Genomic DNA, 16,747 nt, shown 5'->3' with positions numbered 1-16,747 from the left:
AACTGGATGGCCAGCAAATGGCAAATAGGATAACAACAACAGTTCTAGTAACAGCTTAATGGACAATGTGCACAACAACAGATCCTCGAACAATTAATGAAGAAGGCTTGAATGTTCCAACAGCTGCAGCCTTTCCTGCTGGACAAGGAAGAATGGGATTGTTCCCATCATCAATTGCTGCTGCATTTAAAAGCATGTAAGGTTGTGATGCTGCTCCACAGCACACATGCCATCTATCTACTAACCCAAAAACCACGTCACTCCTTAGCCACTAATCCATCCTGAAACTTTATCTTTCTGAAATTTGTACTATTTCGTCACATTACTGTGAAGAAAAATGTAAGTTTAAAATTTTTTCAATAAATACAAGCACAAAAATCATACTTATGCTGCCTGGTTGGCAGAACTTAATGTGTTGCCTCGTAAATATAATTCCAAGTGTGAAAATACGCACTCACTCGTCAGATCTACTGTAATGTTTTTCTCCATACTCTGAGCTGTTTAGAAGTGGTGCAGCCACACAAATCTAGAATTAATTAGGTTCTTAGGATAGCAAAAGTACATGGGGTCTTCAGGGTAGCAAGAAATTTGTACCTTGAACAGGAATGGCCTTCATGAAACTCAGTCTCCATTCTTGTAAGTATTCATGAGACTGGAAGTCAGGCACTTCTAGCCAACAATGGTCAACTTTGGTAAAATCTTTTCTGGAGAAACTTGCAAGGTTAGGGGTTAAGCAACTCCACATAACTGTTGGAATCAGAAACTAAAACTTGAAAATGACATGCACAAAAACCCTGTTAGCTCATCATCAACAGATTCCACCCTCACATCAATGGCAGGTGACCTCTACTATAGTATAATAATGAATTAGTCATGATCCACATTCTCTATGCACACTCCAGGAAACACGATGTTCATATCGTAGACTACGGTTCTGTTGAATGCAACAAACCAGCATCACACTGGTCATAAACATATACTTTATACTATGACCTGAGAGCTGGTTAAAGTAGCCAGTGATCAAATTTTTTTGTGATACACATGTCAGAAGCAAATGGTGGTAACGAACACAACAGAAGACAAATGGATTGCCTTGAGAGAACAAATGGGAAAAGCAGAAGGAGGACAAACAGGATGTGGCAGAAATCCTTGGATAACACACGAGATGTTAAATCTAATTGAGGAAAGGAGAAAATATGAAAATTCAGGAAATCTAGAAGCCAAAAGGGAGTAAAAGATGTTTAAAAATTGACAGTGACAGGAAGGGAAAACTGGTAAAGTAGAAATAGCTAGACAACAAATGCAAGGCTGAAGAAGCATGCACGACTATATAATAGAGAGGTGCTGACTACAGGTAAATTGAAAAGACCTTTGGAGGAGGAGGAGGAGGAGGAGAGAAGATGCTGTATGGATACTAAGAGCTCAGATGGAAAGACCATACCAAGCAAAGAACAGAGGGCTTAAAGGTGGAAGGAATACACAGAAGGTCTATATAAGGAAAATAAATTTGAATACAATATTACAGAAAGGGAAGCAGAAGTAAATGAGGATGAGATGTGAGATACGACACTGCGAGAAAAATTGGACAGAGTTCAGAAAGACCCAAGTCGAAACAAGTCCCCCCCAAAGAAGGCGATGTTCCCTCAGAATTACTGAAATTTTTGGGAGAGCTAGTCATGACAAAACTATTTCACTTTGTATTCAAAATATATCAGTCAGGCAAAATGCCCTTAGATTTAAATAAGAATGTAATAATTCCTATGCCAAAGAAGGCAACTGCTGACAGGTGTGAATATTATCAAACTGTAACTATAACAAGTCATGTTTCCAAAATACTGTCATGAATTATTTACAGAGTAATGGAAAAGCTGGTAGACACTGATCTTATCGAAGATCAGTTTGGATTTCAGATAAATGTAGGAACTAGCAAGGCTATAATGATGCTACAATTAATTTTAGAACATAGATTGAAGAAAGGCAAACCTGAGTTTATAGCAGTTGTAAATTGAGAGAAAGCTTTTGACAATGCTACTGTCTACAAGGAATATACTCTTTGAAATTCCGAAGGAAGCACAGTTAAAATACAGAAAGCAAAAAGAAATTTGCGACTTGTAATGAAATCAGACTGCAATTATAAAAGTCAAAAAGTGGGAAAGGGAAACAGTAGTTGAGAATGGGTGGGACAGGGTTGTAGCCTCTCCCTGACATTATTCAACATGTACACTGAGCAAGCAGTAAATGGAACAAAGTAGAAATTTTGAAAGGGGAATTAATGTTCAGGGAGAAGGAATACAAACTCTGCAGTTTGCTGATGACACTGTAATTCTCTCAGAAACTACCCAACACTTGCAAGAGCAGCTGAACAGAAATGAGGGACATGGAATGTAGTCAAATCACATCAGGTGATGCTGACAGATTTAGATAAAGAAATGAGACACTAAGAGTAGTTGATGGGTTTTGCTATTTGGGCAGCACAATAGATGACATTGCCTGAAGTAGAGAGGATATAAAATTGTAGACTGGCAATAACAACAAAAGGTTCCTGAAAAAAGAAGGAAGAAATGATGATTAGTGGTTAACGTCCCATTGGCAACAAGGTCATTAAAGATGGAACACATGCTTGGTTTAATGAAGGATGAGGAAGGAACTGGCCATATCCTTTCTGAGAAACAATCTAAGCATTTTAAATATAGGGAAATGATGGAAATTGTAAATCTGGTTGGTCAGATGGAGAACTGAATTGTTGTCGCTCGAAATGCGAGTCCAATGTGCTAGCCAATGTGCTACCTTCCACTGTTTTTTCTAAAAGAGAGAATTTGTTAACATCAAATACCAATTTAAGTGTTAGGAGTCTTTTCTGAAAGTGTCGGTATGAAGGGCAGTCTTCTATGGAAGTGAAATATTAATGGCTGTCTGGGAAATGTCGTGATAAAGATTAATATTGAAAATTAGATGGGTATATTGAATAAATCAAGAGAAGTAGGGAAAAAAGAAATCTGTAATACAACTTGACTCAAAGAAGGGTTTTGTTGATGAGGCACAGTATTATAACACAGGAATTGTCAATTTGATAACGGAACTGTGAGGGGAGGGGGGTGTTGTTGTTGTTGTTGGTTGGTTGGTTGATTTGTGGGTGGGGACAAAACAGTGGGTCATCTGTTCCATCAGATTAGGGAAGGAAGTCGGCTGTGCCCTTTCAAAGGAACCATCCCAGTATTTCCTAAAGCGATCTAGATAAATCACGGAAAAGTTATCAGGATGGCTGGACACAGGTTTGAACCGTCATCCTCCCAAAGGTGAGTCCTGTGTTCTAAACATCGCGCCACCTCACTTAGTGGGGGAATTGAGGAGGGGGATGATGGGGGTGTAAGTAAAAACTGTAGGAAGAGACCAAGGCTTAAACACAGTAAGCAGGTTCAAGTGGATGTAAACTGCAGCAGTTTTGCAGAGATGAAGAGCCTTTCACAGGATTAACAAGCATGGAGATCTGCACCGAACATGTCTTCTGACAGAAGACCACCACCACCACCACAACAGCAACAACCAAGAACAACTACTATAGGACATTCCTTGTTGTGTAAACTACTTAAAAGTGTCTATCACAGCTCGCCTGTGGACAGGTGCAGGTTACCCTGCCGATGCATCAACTGCACTGCATTCATGTCTTGTTTTGCCATGTGCGAGAGCCGTTTGGCCATCTCTAATTGGACACTCGGCTGAGGCATTCGGTCATATAGGTTATGGCACGGTTGCCTGATGGCCCATACTTGTGCTGTCTGTTCACCACTGCCCACATGCTTGTGGCTGCCCAAGTAAGGGCAGTTGAGCTGACAGCCTGACTTCAATGATATCACTATTAATTGTATAACTAATGAAGAATACCTCTTAATCTTCAGAAATTAATCCTGACATTATGAACCAAAAGTGTGAAGCCTTCAAACCCAACATGGAATGTCCTGGCCACAGAAACGTGGAAGGAATTACTTGGCTACCTCTCTCTATAAATACCAGGAAATAAAATAAAGTATCTTTGGCAGAAAGGTAAAAAGTTTGAGTGGGGGACAGAATGTCAGCAAACTTTTGAGAAACTCACCTACTACAAGCTCACATCTGACCCCAAATGAAAGTTGTTACTAACAACAGATGCCTCCAAAGATGGAAAGGCTAAGGTTCTATTGCGTAAGACTCCACATGCATCTGAACAGCCTGTCACATTTGCTTCCAAATCGCTGACCTCAACTCAAATTAATCCCAACCAGATTGACAGAGGAGCACTTATTCATTTTTTGTATCAGAAGTTCCAATCCTCTCTCTATGCTATGAAGGTCCATCATATACCAGATTATCAATCACTACTTGCTTCACCTGGTTGTATAAACAAGCTTCCTGATAAAACAGCGTTGGGCACAATTCCTCAGCCATTATCAGTGCTCAATTTACTACTGTCAAACAGCCCAATATGCAAATGTGGATTCCCTCTAGAGATTACTCCAATCATTGGGGTACCATGAGAATGAAGGTGCTTACCCAACACCGTGTCTAATGGTCTGGTGTCTCAGTAGAGATTGAGAGACATGCACAGCAGAACCAGCTGCACCACCACAGGACTTCTTTTCATGGCTGCCTCCACAACACTAGTAGCAGTCCATCCACATAAGTTAATCACACTACCCACATGTGATGCAAACAAACAGTAGCATGTCAAGTAGGTACCCTATCAGAATCTAACAGAATGTTTCTGCCACTGAAGGTGCCCCACATACCACATATCAGATGATGGTTTGCAATTTGTATCTGGTCTGTTTCAGGACTGCTGCAAAAAAACAGCATCTCGCACCTTACCACAGAACCATTCCACCTAGCATGCAAATATTTAAAATGCACATGAAAAAAGCAGTGTCATCTCTCAACAAAGAGGACACAATAACCTGCTTCTTGCAATCTTACAGAACAATGTCAATCAAAGGAAAGTCACTGGAGGAGTTTCTCTATGACTAGCGCCATCACACGGTAATGGATTTGATGTACCAGCAGTACATACTTTACTGGTGCCCCCATTATAGCTGCAGAACAGAGGTCTGAACTCATCATTCACCACTGCTGAGAAACTTCCCTTGCTACAGGCCACACTTCTACCAAGGAGTGGAATGTTTATGGCCATACTGGCCATTTTGGGGGTTGTGGAGGGAGGATTCTTGAAGCCTGTTAAATGCCGTAAAATGGTAGTTCACAGGATTTCTGGCAAGAAGCATCTAGCCAGAGATGCATGCCGCAGTGGATCATTTATTGATACCACTGATATCAAATAGGCTGATCCTATGTTATGAAAGAGACTGATTTTGGCAGAACCATCAAACAGAACCAGCTGTTCACAGCTGGATCAGAAGTTTCTAACTTCAATCACAGCCCTACTAGGACAATGGAGTGTTGCAACAGTGTACAAGTGATGGACTTTCAATTGAACTGTTTATCTGAGTGTTGTCGATGAACTTTGTGAATACAGACTAGAATGGAAACTTTTCTGGACCATTTTCTTGCTGCCCAGATCACTCCAGTAACTTTTCATTTCTTTGTCAATAAGTGCTTCATGTTGCTATGTTTATCAAGGGAATCTATGGTTTTATTACTGGTTGTGGCACTATATTTTGAAATACCTGTTGGAAACTACTGTAGGAAATAATCCAAAGATGAATCTCAATAATCCAAGGGCATCCGGTAAGTACTGTCAGAGAGAAATTCGACATTACAATCTCCACAAACAATTATTCTCCTACTATGGCTGCATAACCTTATTAAAACCATCTACATGCTTTGTGAAGGTCAAGACCGGCAAACTGTCCTATCATTAGCTTACATATTTCCTGATCTATGATTGTAGCACAGTACTGAAGAAGCGGTTATCAGTATTCATTAGCCTGAAGAGGGCGGGACCTATCTCCATTTTCTACACTCCTGGAAATTGAAATAAGAACACCGTGAATTCATTGTCTCAGGAAGGGGAAACTTTATTGACACATTCCTGGGGTCAGATACATCACATGATCACACTGACAGAACCACAGGCACATAGACACAGGCAACAGAGCATGCACAATGTCAGCACTAGTACAGTGTATATCCACCTTTCGCAGCAATGCAGGCTGCTATTCTCCCATGGAGACGATCGTAGAGATGCTGGATGTAGTCCTGTGGAACGGCTTGCCATGCCATTTCCACCTGGCGCCTCAGTTGGACCAGCGTTCGTGCTGGACGTGCAGACCGCGTGAGACGACGCTTCATCCAGTCCCAAACATGCTCAATGGGGGACAGATCCGGAGATCTTGCTGGCCAGGGTAGTTGACTTACACCTTCTAGAGCACGTTGGGTGGCACGGGATACATGCGGACGTGCATTGTCCTGTTGGAACAGCAAGTTCCCTTGCCGGTCTAGGAATGGTAGAACGATGGGTTCGATGATGGTTTGGATGTACCGTGCACTATTCAGTGTCCCCTCGACGATCACCAGTGGTGTACGGCCAGTGTAGGAGATCGCTCCCCACACCATGATGCCGGGTGTTGGCCCTGTGTGCCTCGGTCGTATGCAGTCCTGATTGTGGCGCTCACCTGCACGGCGCCAAACACGCATACGACCATCATTGGCACCAAGGCAGAAGCGACTCTCATCGCTGAAGACGACACGTCTCCATTCGTCCCTCCATTCACGCCTGTCGCGACACCACTGGAGGCGGGCTGCACGATGTTGGGGCGTGAGCGGAAGACGGCCTAACGGTGTGCGGGACCGTAGCCCAGCTTCATGGAGACGGTTGCGAATGGTCCTCGCCGATACCCCAGGAGCAACAGTGTCCCTAATTTGCTGGGAAGTGGCGGTGCGGTCCCCTACGGCACTGCGTAGGATCCTACGGTCTTGGCGTGCATCCGTGCGTCGCTGCGGTCCGGTCCCAGGTCGACGGGCATGTGCACCTTCCGCCGACCACTGGCGACAACATCGATGTACTGTGGAGACCTCACGCCCCACGTGTTGAGCAATTCGGCGGTATGTCCACCCGGCCTCCCGCATGCCCACCATACGCCCTCGCTCAAAGTCCGTCAACTGCACATACGGTTCACGTCCACGCTGTCGCGGCATGCTACCAGTGTTAAAGACTGCGATGGAGCTCCGTATGCCACGGCAAACTGGCTGACACTGACGGCGGCGGTGCACAAATGCTGCGCAGCTAGCGCCATTCGACGGCCAACACCGCGGTTCCTGGTGTGTCCGCTGTGCCGTGCGTGTGATCATTGCTTGTACAGCCCTCTCGCAGTGTCCGGAGCAAGTATGGTGGGTCTGACACACCGGTGTCAATGTGTTCTTTTTTCCATTTCCAGGAGTGTATATGTATAGTCATGCGTGCTTTCCTCTTATTGGTTAAACAGTAATATGGTATTAGCTCCTACTGTAGTGTCTCTGAATAATATTTTGATAAGAACAATACACCTGCTGACATATCACCTGCCCTTCCATCTTCTTGTATGGACATTGGAAGTTCATCCTACTCACTCGTAAGATTTCCGAAATTTTCATGAGTGTTCTTTAAGACTCAGTTTTCTTCAGGATACAGTTATTTACTGAGTTAGTTAGTTCCTTGTTCCACAGAACATTTGCATGATAAATTGTAATGATGTGGAATGATTCATTTTACAGTATGTAGCTGTGCAAGTAACCTCTTACCATAAACAGTAATATGCAAACCTTGCTGCATATGATGATGCTGCAAAGTGCAGGATGATTAGCCAACCTCACCCCTTTCACCCCTTTTGAATGAGTCTAAAGATCTGCATTAAAAAGTATCACAGAAAATTTGATCCTGGGTCTATTGTACAGCACAAAGATTGATACAATCTTCACAATGATGTTAAGAGGGAAGGTAGGTTAGAGGTTAGCTTTTAACACCCCATTGAGGATGAGGTCATTGGATATTCTGCACAAGCTAGGATTAGAGAAGAATGCGGAAGGAAATCAGCCACACCCTTTCAAAGGAATCATTCTGGCATTTGCCTTAAGTGATTTAATGTGATAATGTAATCCCTAAATCTGTATGGCCAGGCAGGGATTTGAACTGCAGTCCCAGTATCTTGCCACTATGTCACCTTATTTAGTACTACTGCGAAAAGCATTCTCTGCAGTGCTCCTAATCTAATACTTAACCGTGAAAGGGCATGCTGAAAAGTAATGCCCCTGAATTTTTTATGAGAAAACTCTTAAAGCTTTTTATATAAAACAAACATTATTAACATTCTACATCTTTATTATTTATGCCTGTATATTTGGAGCCCTCTTCCACTAGAGGAGTCCAAATTGTAGTATGTAACATTGCAGTATGTAATGTAACTATGTCAGTGCTTGTGTAACAGCATGCTGTAATCAAGTTTCGAATTCTACGAGTTCGTCTGCACATGAAGCACTCTCTCCTTCAGCATGACAGTGCCAGAATACACATAAGAATTGTGACATCTGCAACAATCTGATGTTTTCTGTTCACTGTCATCAATCATCCTCCAGACAGTCTGAACATCTTCCTCTTCCTCCTCCTCCTCCTCTTCTTCTTCTTCTTCTTCTTCTTCGGTAGTGCTAGAGCCCTTGGCTTCAACAATCTTTCTCCACATTTCTTAGTTGTTTGCTGCTCTTTTCCACCCCAAGACTCCCATACTGGTGAGATCCACTATCATCAATTCATCTTCTTTTAAGTCTCCATTTTGGCCTAGATGAATGGATCACACCTTTCATCATTTTCTTTGGAATTCTATCCTCTACCATTCTCTCCACATATACTAGCTGTTGTATTTCACTGTGATTTCACAAATTTTACTATGTCCCTACCTTGCATTAACACTTCTCATTTGGCATTGTAGCCTATTTTCCAGCTTTCTTCATCTCTTATGCACCATAGATTTTGTGTTGTACTTTCCACTCAAAGGTTCTTAGTGCATTTTTGTCATGTTCTGTCAACATCCGTACCTTTGATCCATATGTGTAACTGGGCGGCCCCATCCAATTTTCATCTGTTTCCAAAATTTAAAGAGCACCTTCAAGGACTTCACTTTGATAGTGATAAAGCGGTGCAAGCATATGTGAGGTTGCAGCTCCATCAACAAAGTCCGACGTTCTACCGTGATGGTAGCACCAAACTGGTCTCTTGTCGGGAGAAACATGTTCGTCACCAGGGCGACTTATGTTGAGAAATAAATACGTTGGCATGAAGTATAAAGATTTACAATGTTAATACTGTTTGTGTTATTTGAAAAGCTGTAAGAGTTTTCACATACAAAATTTGGAGTAATTCCTTTTCGGGATGCCCTTGTATAATTGAGGCTGGAGTACACTCTGTAGTGTACACAACCTACTGAATCATAGGTAACATTACTGAGCTCTGCAATTGGCTTAAAAATACCAGTTACAAAAGCTCTGTACCAGCTCTAATGTTCCCTTTGTATGTCTAGTACCTAGTAATAAGAAAGACCTTAGGTCTTCTAAAAACTTTCCTTTTCAGCCTATGTTTGCACAGTACGCTCTGTACTATAAGACTTGTTAAATGCAGAGCACAAATAAACACAGTGCTAGGAAGAAACAGACTCACCAGGTAGCAAGTAAGGAATATATGTTATGAGAATTTATTTAAGAATTGAGAGTCATACCAGAGTAAATTAAACAACAAATTCAACACAAGGAGTATACAAAAATAATACAAAAGGGCTAATTATTTAACAAAGGCACATACTGCAGATGATTAGGTTTCAAAGTGGTGTAAAGATTGGCAACTTGGTTTAAATGGTCAGAAATGTAAAACAGTGCACTTCACAAGTTTTCCTTTAAAAAAAAGTGTTTTATTCTTCGATCTAAATACCAATGAGACACAACTGCAGCCAACCAGCTCATACAAATTCCTGGATGTAACACTTTTTAGGGAAATGAAATGGAATAATCACATAGGCTCAGTCATAGGTAAAGCAGGTGGCAGACTTCACTTTATGGGTAGAATATGTGGGAAGTGCAACGAGTCTACAAAGGAGATTGCTTAAAAATCACTTGTGCGACTCATTCTAGAGTATTGCTCAAATGTGTGGGATCCTTACCAAATAGGACTAACAGGGGATATAAAATGTATAAAGAGGAGGACAGCTTGAATGGTCACAGGTATGTTTGACTCACGGAGGAGAGTCGCAGAGACCGTCGCAGACATACTGAAGAAACTGAACTGGTAGACTCTTAAAAATAGACGTTAACAATCCCAAGAAAGTCTACTAATAAAGTTTGAAGAAAAGGCTTTCAATTATGATTCTACAAATACACTGCAACCTCCTACGTATTGTTCACTTAGGGACCATGAGGATAAAATTAAACAATTACAACATGCACAAAGGCTTTCAAACAATCATTCTTCCTCTGCTCCATACATGAACGGAATGAGAAGAAACTAATAATGGATACAATGGCATGCACACTCTGCCATGCATGTCAAAGTGGTTTACAGAGTATACATACAAATGTAGATATGTACAAAGTAAAAAATCATGCAAGTCAAAGAAAGCAAAAGAAAAGAAATTATCAAAAGAAATAAGGCAACTATTGAGGAATTACAGAACCTATCTGGAAATAGGCGGGAGACATTGTGAGAAAATACAATATATAGAAAGCAGCATTAATTCTTTTTGCAGATGACACTAGTATTGTAATCAATTCAAAAATATAGCAACAGAAGAAATGGTCAATAATGTCGTTAATAGTTTTCTGCAAATGATCTCACTCTCAATTGACACAGCATATTCAGTTCTGTAAAGCTAGAGGTACTACACCAATGACAAGTGTAACTCATGGTGAGGAAATAATAACTAGACAGAAACTCCAAAATTATTAAATGCTCATATTAATGAGACTTTAAACTGGAAATAATACACTTTCAAACTTTTCACATAACTCAGTTGAACCACGTTTGCATTCTCAAGCACTGCAGATCTTGGGGAGCAACAAATCAGTAAGCTGACATATTTTGAGTATTTACATTCAACAATGTGATATACTGGGGTAACTCATCTTTCGGAAAAAATCTTCATTGCTCAAAAATGTGCTGTAAGAATAACATGTGGTGCTCACTCATGATCATCTTGCTTAAGGAGTTGGGGATTCTGACTACTGCTTCACAGTTTATTTACTCCCTCATGCAGTCTGTTGTAAATAAACGACTGCAGAGCAAATGGAACTACGATGTGCTTAATTACAATACCAGAAGAAGAAATGACTTTCATAACTCCACATTACGGTTGCTCTTCAACACAAAATGTGGTTCATAATGCAGCAACCAAGATTTATGATCACATATCCAGTGACATAAAATGTCAGGCAAACAGCAAAATGTGAATGTAAAATGACTCATTCTACATCACTGCAATTAATTGTACAAATTATCTATTGAACATGAAAGTAACTAATGAGCTTCCATCATCACAGCAGTAAATGCTTCAGAGGCAGCAAGTATATTTGCATCTTCATTTTCTGGACCAGACCTGATGTAACATGCTGACAAGCGGCAGCTTCATCAGTGACGAGGTTTACAATCGCTATGTCAATTTTGAGCACTTCACTTCAGACGTATCCTATCACACTCAAAATTTTATCCCAGGCTTTCTTAAAATTCTGTTTCTTTTACACTATTCCACACTGCTCTGATCAAATCATTATTTTTATGATTTATTAACAAACTTTCTTCTCCCTCCTCTTTTACTAATAATGTGCATAATAATTCTTCCGTACAATCATTTATAGGTCTCAGTAACAATAACACCTTGGTTCATAGGATGGAATGAGGGGGTTATGCTACATGGCAAAAGAACCTGTTCTTTTCATTTAAGATGTCACATGATGGATGAGTTGGTGCATTGTCAAGAAGCAGTGATGTTTTCTCCCTTTTGTCATTCTTTAACTGATGAGCATTCGTGGGAGGTGCATGAACTTCCATAAACCATTATGTGAAAGTTGTACTACCCATCTAGGTGCTCTTTTGTTAGGTGTAAACAATGAGCACTGACAATCGGTGGCATTAATACAAGCTAAATCAGTAACATAATTCTTGCTTATTTTAGGACCGGGTGTTGCTAATTCAAAACATGAAGCAAACGTTTTCCTTGCCAAAGCTTTCTAATTGAGCCCAGTTTCATCAGCATGCTAAGTGTTTTCGAGAACATAATGTTCTTCTTTCAATACATCTCCAAGTTTAATTTTGAAAGAGTCAGCTGCTGAAGAATCAGCAGACAGTTTTTCTCCTTTATTTGATGCTTGCAAATGCCGTTTGTTGACTTAATAATGCTTTAACCACATTGTTCTTGCTTTCAAATTCAATGGCCTTCTAAGGTTTCCATTAGTTTGAATGGGACCAGAGACCAGAGATAGCTTCTCCTTGTGACCTGTTTTATGTAAACCACTTGTAAACAGCATCATCCAGATTCATGTTCGAAGCAAACTTCATAATTTCATGGCTTGTCGATCCATCGGTAGAATAATGGGTACATGTAATATCTGTGATGCTTGTCCTTTGTTTTTCATATCCATAAATGTTGACTTACAAAGATTTTAGCTGTAAGATAGCATGGATGCAGATTTCTCTTCCTCTAACCTTTTATTAATCTCGTACTTATTTCTCATATATAGGCCAACACATTTATGTTCACACATTTTATATCACAAGTTTAGTTTACATGGCAAAGTGGACACAATGATCACGAAAGAGGGCAAGCAGTTACTACTGTCTGCAACTCAGCATTTTTGCAGGGCAGATGGGGGGTGGTGGTAGAGAGGGCGGCAAGACTGAAGCGGAGGGAAAGGGCAGCACATGTGAGTGAGTAACAGGAAGTTCGGTTAAGTGGTTGTTTAGATAATTGAAACCCTACTGTACTTTTAAGGCAGCTATATTGGCACAGGCGATAAAATAGATGAAATACATAGATACATAACAATATACGAATATATTCTCGTCATATATGGTATTACAATTGTGATGTATATTTTTACGTACATGCTAATGCTTCCTCCTGGAGGGTCTGGTTTCCTGAAGGCAGCTGCTGCAGCTTTTCTGGTGAACAGTACAGCAGTACGACGATTCACACCAGAAGGTGATGCACTCATCTGCGACTGGTCTGATGTAGACATCTTCACAGGAGTTACTGGAGGAGTGTTGTTTGATGTGTCTGTTAGGACAATATAAGTGCATCTGAGCACAGACATACAATCAGTGGTTCACATCCTCACTTGGCTCAACACTAAGCAAATAAGCAAATTTCTAGGTACTTATTTTCTTCACTTCGTTTCTTGGGAAAACACTGGCACAACTTTGCAAGTGTCACTATCTGATTTATTTACTATGTTGGCTGGGAGTAACAAGCTACAAATGCCAAGAGAAAGTATAACTGGAAAGTGGAAGGAGTAAAGGAAGCAAGATTATGGTTTAATATCTGTCAATGACAAAGCACAAGCTTGTATCTTATAGCAATGGGGGCAAATCCTTTTCAAAGTAACTGTCCCAGCATTTGCCTTGGGCATTTTAGGGAAACAATGGAAAACCTAAAGTCTTGAGGGTGAGATGATGGACTGAACCTGCCTTCTCGAATGTGAGTCCAGTTCCTTAATCTACTTCAACCTGGTGAGTGGAAATTTGTATGGTGACTGAAGAATATAAGGAACATTTGCAAAAACATTCTTGAACAAGCTGACAATTTTGAAAGACTGTCACAAATAAAGCTTTCGGCCAGTAAGGCCTTCGTCAAAAATGGATCACACACACACACACAAAAGCGTGCACATGTGCCTGCAAATGCAGCTCACACACACGACTCCAGTCTCAGGCAACTGAAGCCACACTGCGAGCAGCAGCATCAGTGCTTGATGGGAGTGGTGACTAGGTGGGGGTAAGGAGGAGGCTGGGGTGGGGAGGGGGAGGGATAGTAGGGTAGACAATGAAGCACTGTTGGGAAGCATGCGGGGACAATGTGGAGAGAAGATAGGGCAGATATGTGCAGTCAGGAGGTTAGATGGAGGGCAGAAGAGAGGTGGGTAGGGGGTAGCGAAAAAAAGAGACAAGTAAAAAGACAAGATGCAATGGTGGAATGAGGGCTGTGTAGTGCTGGAATGGGGAACAGGCAAGGGTCTGGATGGGTAAGGACAATGACTAATGAAGGTTGAGGCCAGGACTTGGCCCGACATTGGGCTGAAAGGCTTTGAAACAAATCTCCGGACACGAAAAAGTAAAGTAAGTAAAGTGAGGCCAGGAGGGTTATGGGAACTTAAGATATATTTCAGAAAAGTTCCCACCTGCACAATTCAGAAAGGAAAGGTGGGAAGGATCTATGTGGCACAGGCTGTGAAGCAGTCCTTCAAATGAAGGATATCATATTTGGCAGCATGCTCAGCAACAGGGTGGTCTACTTGTTTCTGGGCCACAGTTCGTCAGTGGTCATTCATGCTGACAGACAGCTTGCTGGTTGTCATGACCACATTAAATGCAGCACAGTGGTTGCAGCTTAGCTTGTTGATCACATGACTGGTTTCACAGGTTGCCCTGCTTTGATGGGATAGATGATGTTCATGCCACAATGCGTTGCTGCTGCTCTCCGCGCCAAAGGTGGACATGCCAGCTATTAGGTATGTGGTCAAATGTTCTGGTTGTTCAGTGCATATATTCCTGAGAATGTTGATGAATTTGTAGAATAGACAAAAGTATCAGATATTATAAAAATGATGTAGGAATGTTTGATGAAACTGACATCAACACTTGGTTCAGAATTACTGAACTGTACACCTATATGGACACTGATTCTCTAATAAGTTTTTGGAAGGGAAAAAATGCAATGTGAGTAATGAATATTGTTTACAAAATTGACGTCAGCCCAGCCACAAGAATAATGCAGAATTTTTGTTTAAAGGTAGCTACCACCAGTTTCAGATTTAAAAATTTATCTTCAGGATGACTCCTTCAGGCTTTTTCGTTGGGATCACATTTTGTGGTGTGATTATGTGGCATCGAAAAACCTACATTTGGATGGTCAGATGGGGATAGGAATCACTGTCCACTCGAATGTGTGTCCAGTGTTTTAATCAGCATGCTCAGTAACATTTTAATACTATTAAATAGTATAAAAAGGCAGATGAAATTGTCATGTAACAATAATTTGATTTTTTTACCTTATTGCTCATTTGTGCTTATTTGATTCCAGAAATGCACTCTCATCTCAGGTAACAATTAACAGCTAAAAAATACTTTTTCTGTAAGAAGAAACAGAGAAAAGGTGGGAAGAAGCTGAATTTGAAGTGAACTACTAATTATACGAGGTGCATTTTTTAAGTAAGTAAAAAAAGACATGCTAAGATATCTCAATAATTTTATTTTTACAGAAAGCCTGTACCTTAATCTACTTTTCTACATAATTTCTGTCAATATTGAGGCACTTGTCATAATGTTGTACCAGTTTTTGAATACCCTCCTTATAGAAGTCTGCGGCCTGACTTGTTTTGATGAGTGAGTTTGAGATTATAAAATATGTGACATAAATGGGTGTATCTTTTGACTGCCTGCCTTAGAAGCTTCAATGTTTTACACCGCCAAGGGACCATAGACCTCGGTATGTGACATAAATTTCAACTTGATATGTCAACTTGTTTGTGAGGAAATGGGTTTCTAACAGTTGAACAGACAGACAGATGGACAACAAAGTGATCATATAGGAGTCCTGTTTTTACAGTTTGAGGTACACAACCCTCAAAACGAGATACAGACACACATAAACACATGGGAAGCCAACAGAAAACTTAAATCCCCCCCCCCCCACACCCATCCACACACACACACACACACACACACACACACACACACAAAGGTAGTTGGGTAAAGAAAGTGAAAACAGAAATTAAATAAACATATATAGTAAACAGTTCAGACATGTTTGATTCAGAAAAATCACATGAGCACATTTAAATACTGTCCTCCAATTTATACAGTCATGCACACACCAACACTTATTTCATACACAGCACATATGTCTTAAGCATATCTTCAACAAGACCATATAGCACCTTCCATTACTTTTGCTCATTTTGTTTCACATCTTGCCACTGTGACTTCCTATACCTCTCTATGCCCCTTCAATAAACACATTTTGCAGCTCATGAAAATAATATTTCCTCCCAACACTGATAAAAACATCTTTAACAAGAACTAATAGCAAATATCTGCTGAAATAATGAGCAGATAGAGGAACAAGATCAATGGAAAAACTTTCAGTTATTCTTGCATTGGACAAGAAATTAATGTCTTCCTTTTTTTGCATTTGCATTTTTAGACAGTTGGTTTACACTATTCACTATTCTGACAGTTAGTTTATACCATTATCTGCAGACAATACAGATCAAAAGATTTTTCTAATGACTAAACATGGAAATCAGATTTAGTGTATTTCTGTATTGTTACATAGTGCACTGAAATTAATAAAATGGCCAAGTGAATCTTCTACACAGAGCTGCCCAACATAGAGGGAACAACATTAACAGTGCACTGACACACGAACTAAACTGAAAATTTCATGTCAATGACAGATACTCAACAACTGAAATGAAAACATGACAGCACAATATCTGTAACAGTTATACGGTTAACAGTAAATGTAAATTAAATGGTTGCTCAGTGAGATATAAGGTTCCTATATCTCTGACAAGTCCACAACATATTAAA

General features: G+C 40.5%; 1 protein-coding gene across 2 annotated transcripts in view; it reads right to left on the bottom strand.

The window, feature by feature from the left end:
* LOC126203349 (peregrin) overlaps positions 1–16,747 on the bottom strand; it is a 266,717-nt gene that overhangs the window by 49,126 nt on the left and 200,844 nt on the right. For both annotated transcript variants that reach the window (XM_049937638.1, XM_049937639.1), the window contains exon 17: positions 13,043–13,214. In XM_049937638.1, coding sequence (XP_049793595.1) covers positions 13,043–13,214 — 172 coding nt within the window. The remainder of the gene's footprint in view (positions 1–13,042; positions 13,215–16,747) is intronic.

This window comes from Schistocerca nitens, chromosome 9 (genome assembly GCF_023898315.1).
Source record: "Schistocerca nitens isolate TAMUIC-IGC-003100 chromosome 9, iqSchNite1.1, whole genome shotgun sequence".
NCBI classification, from domain to species: Eukaryota; Metazoa; Arthropoda; class Insecta; order Orthoptera; family Acrididae; genus Schistocerca; species Schistocerca nitens.
Note: the sequence above shows the minus strand (reverse complement) of the source record. Positions and strands in the feature narration are given on the sequence as shown.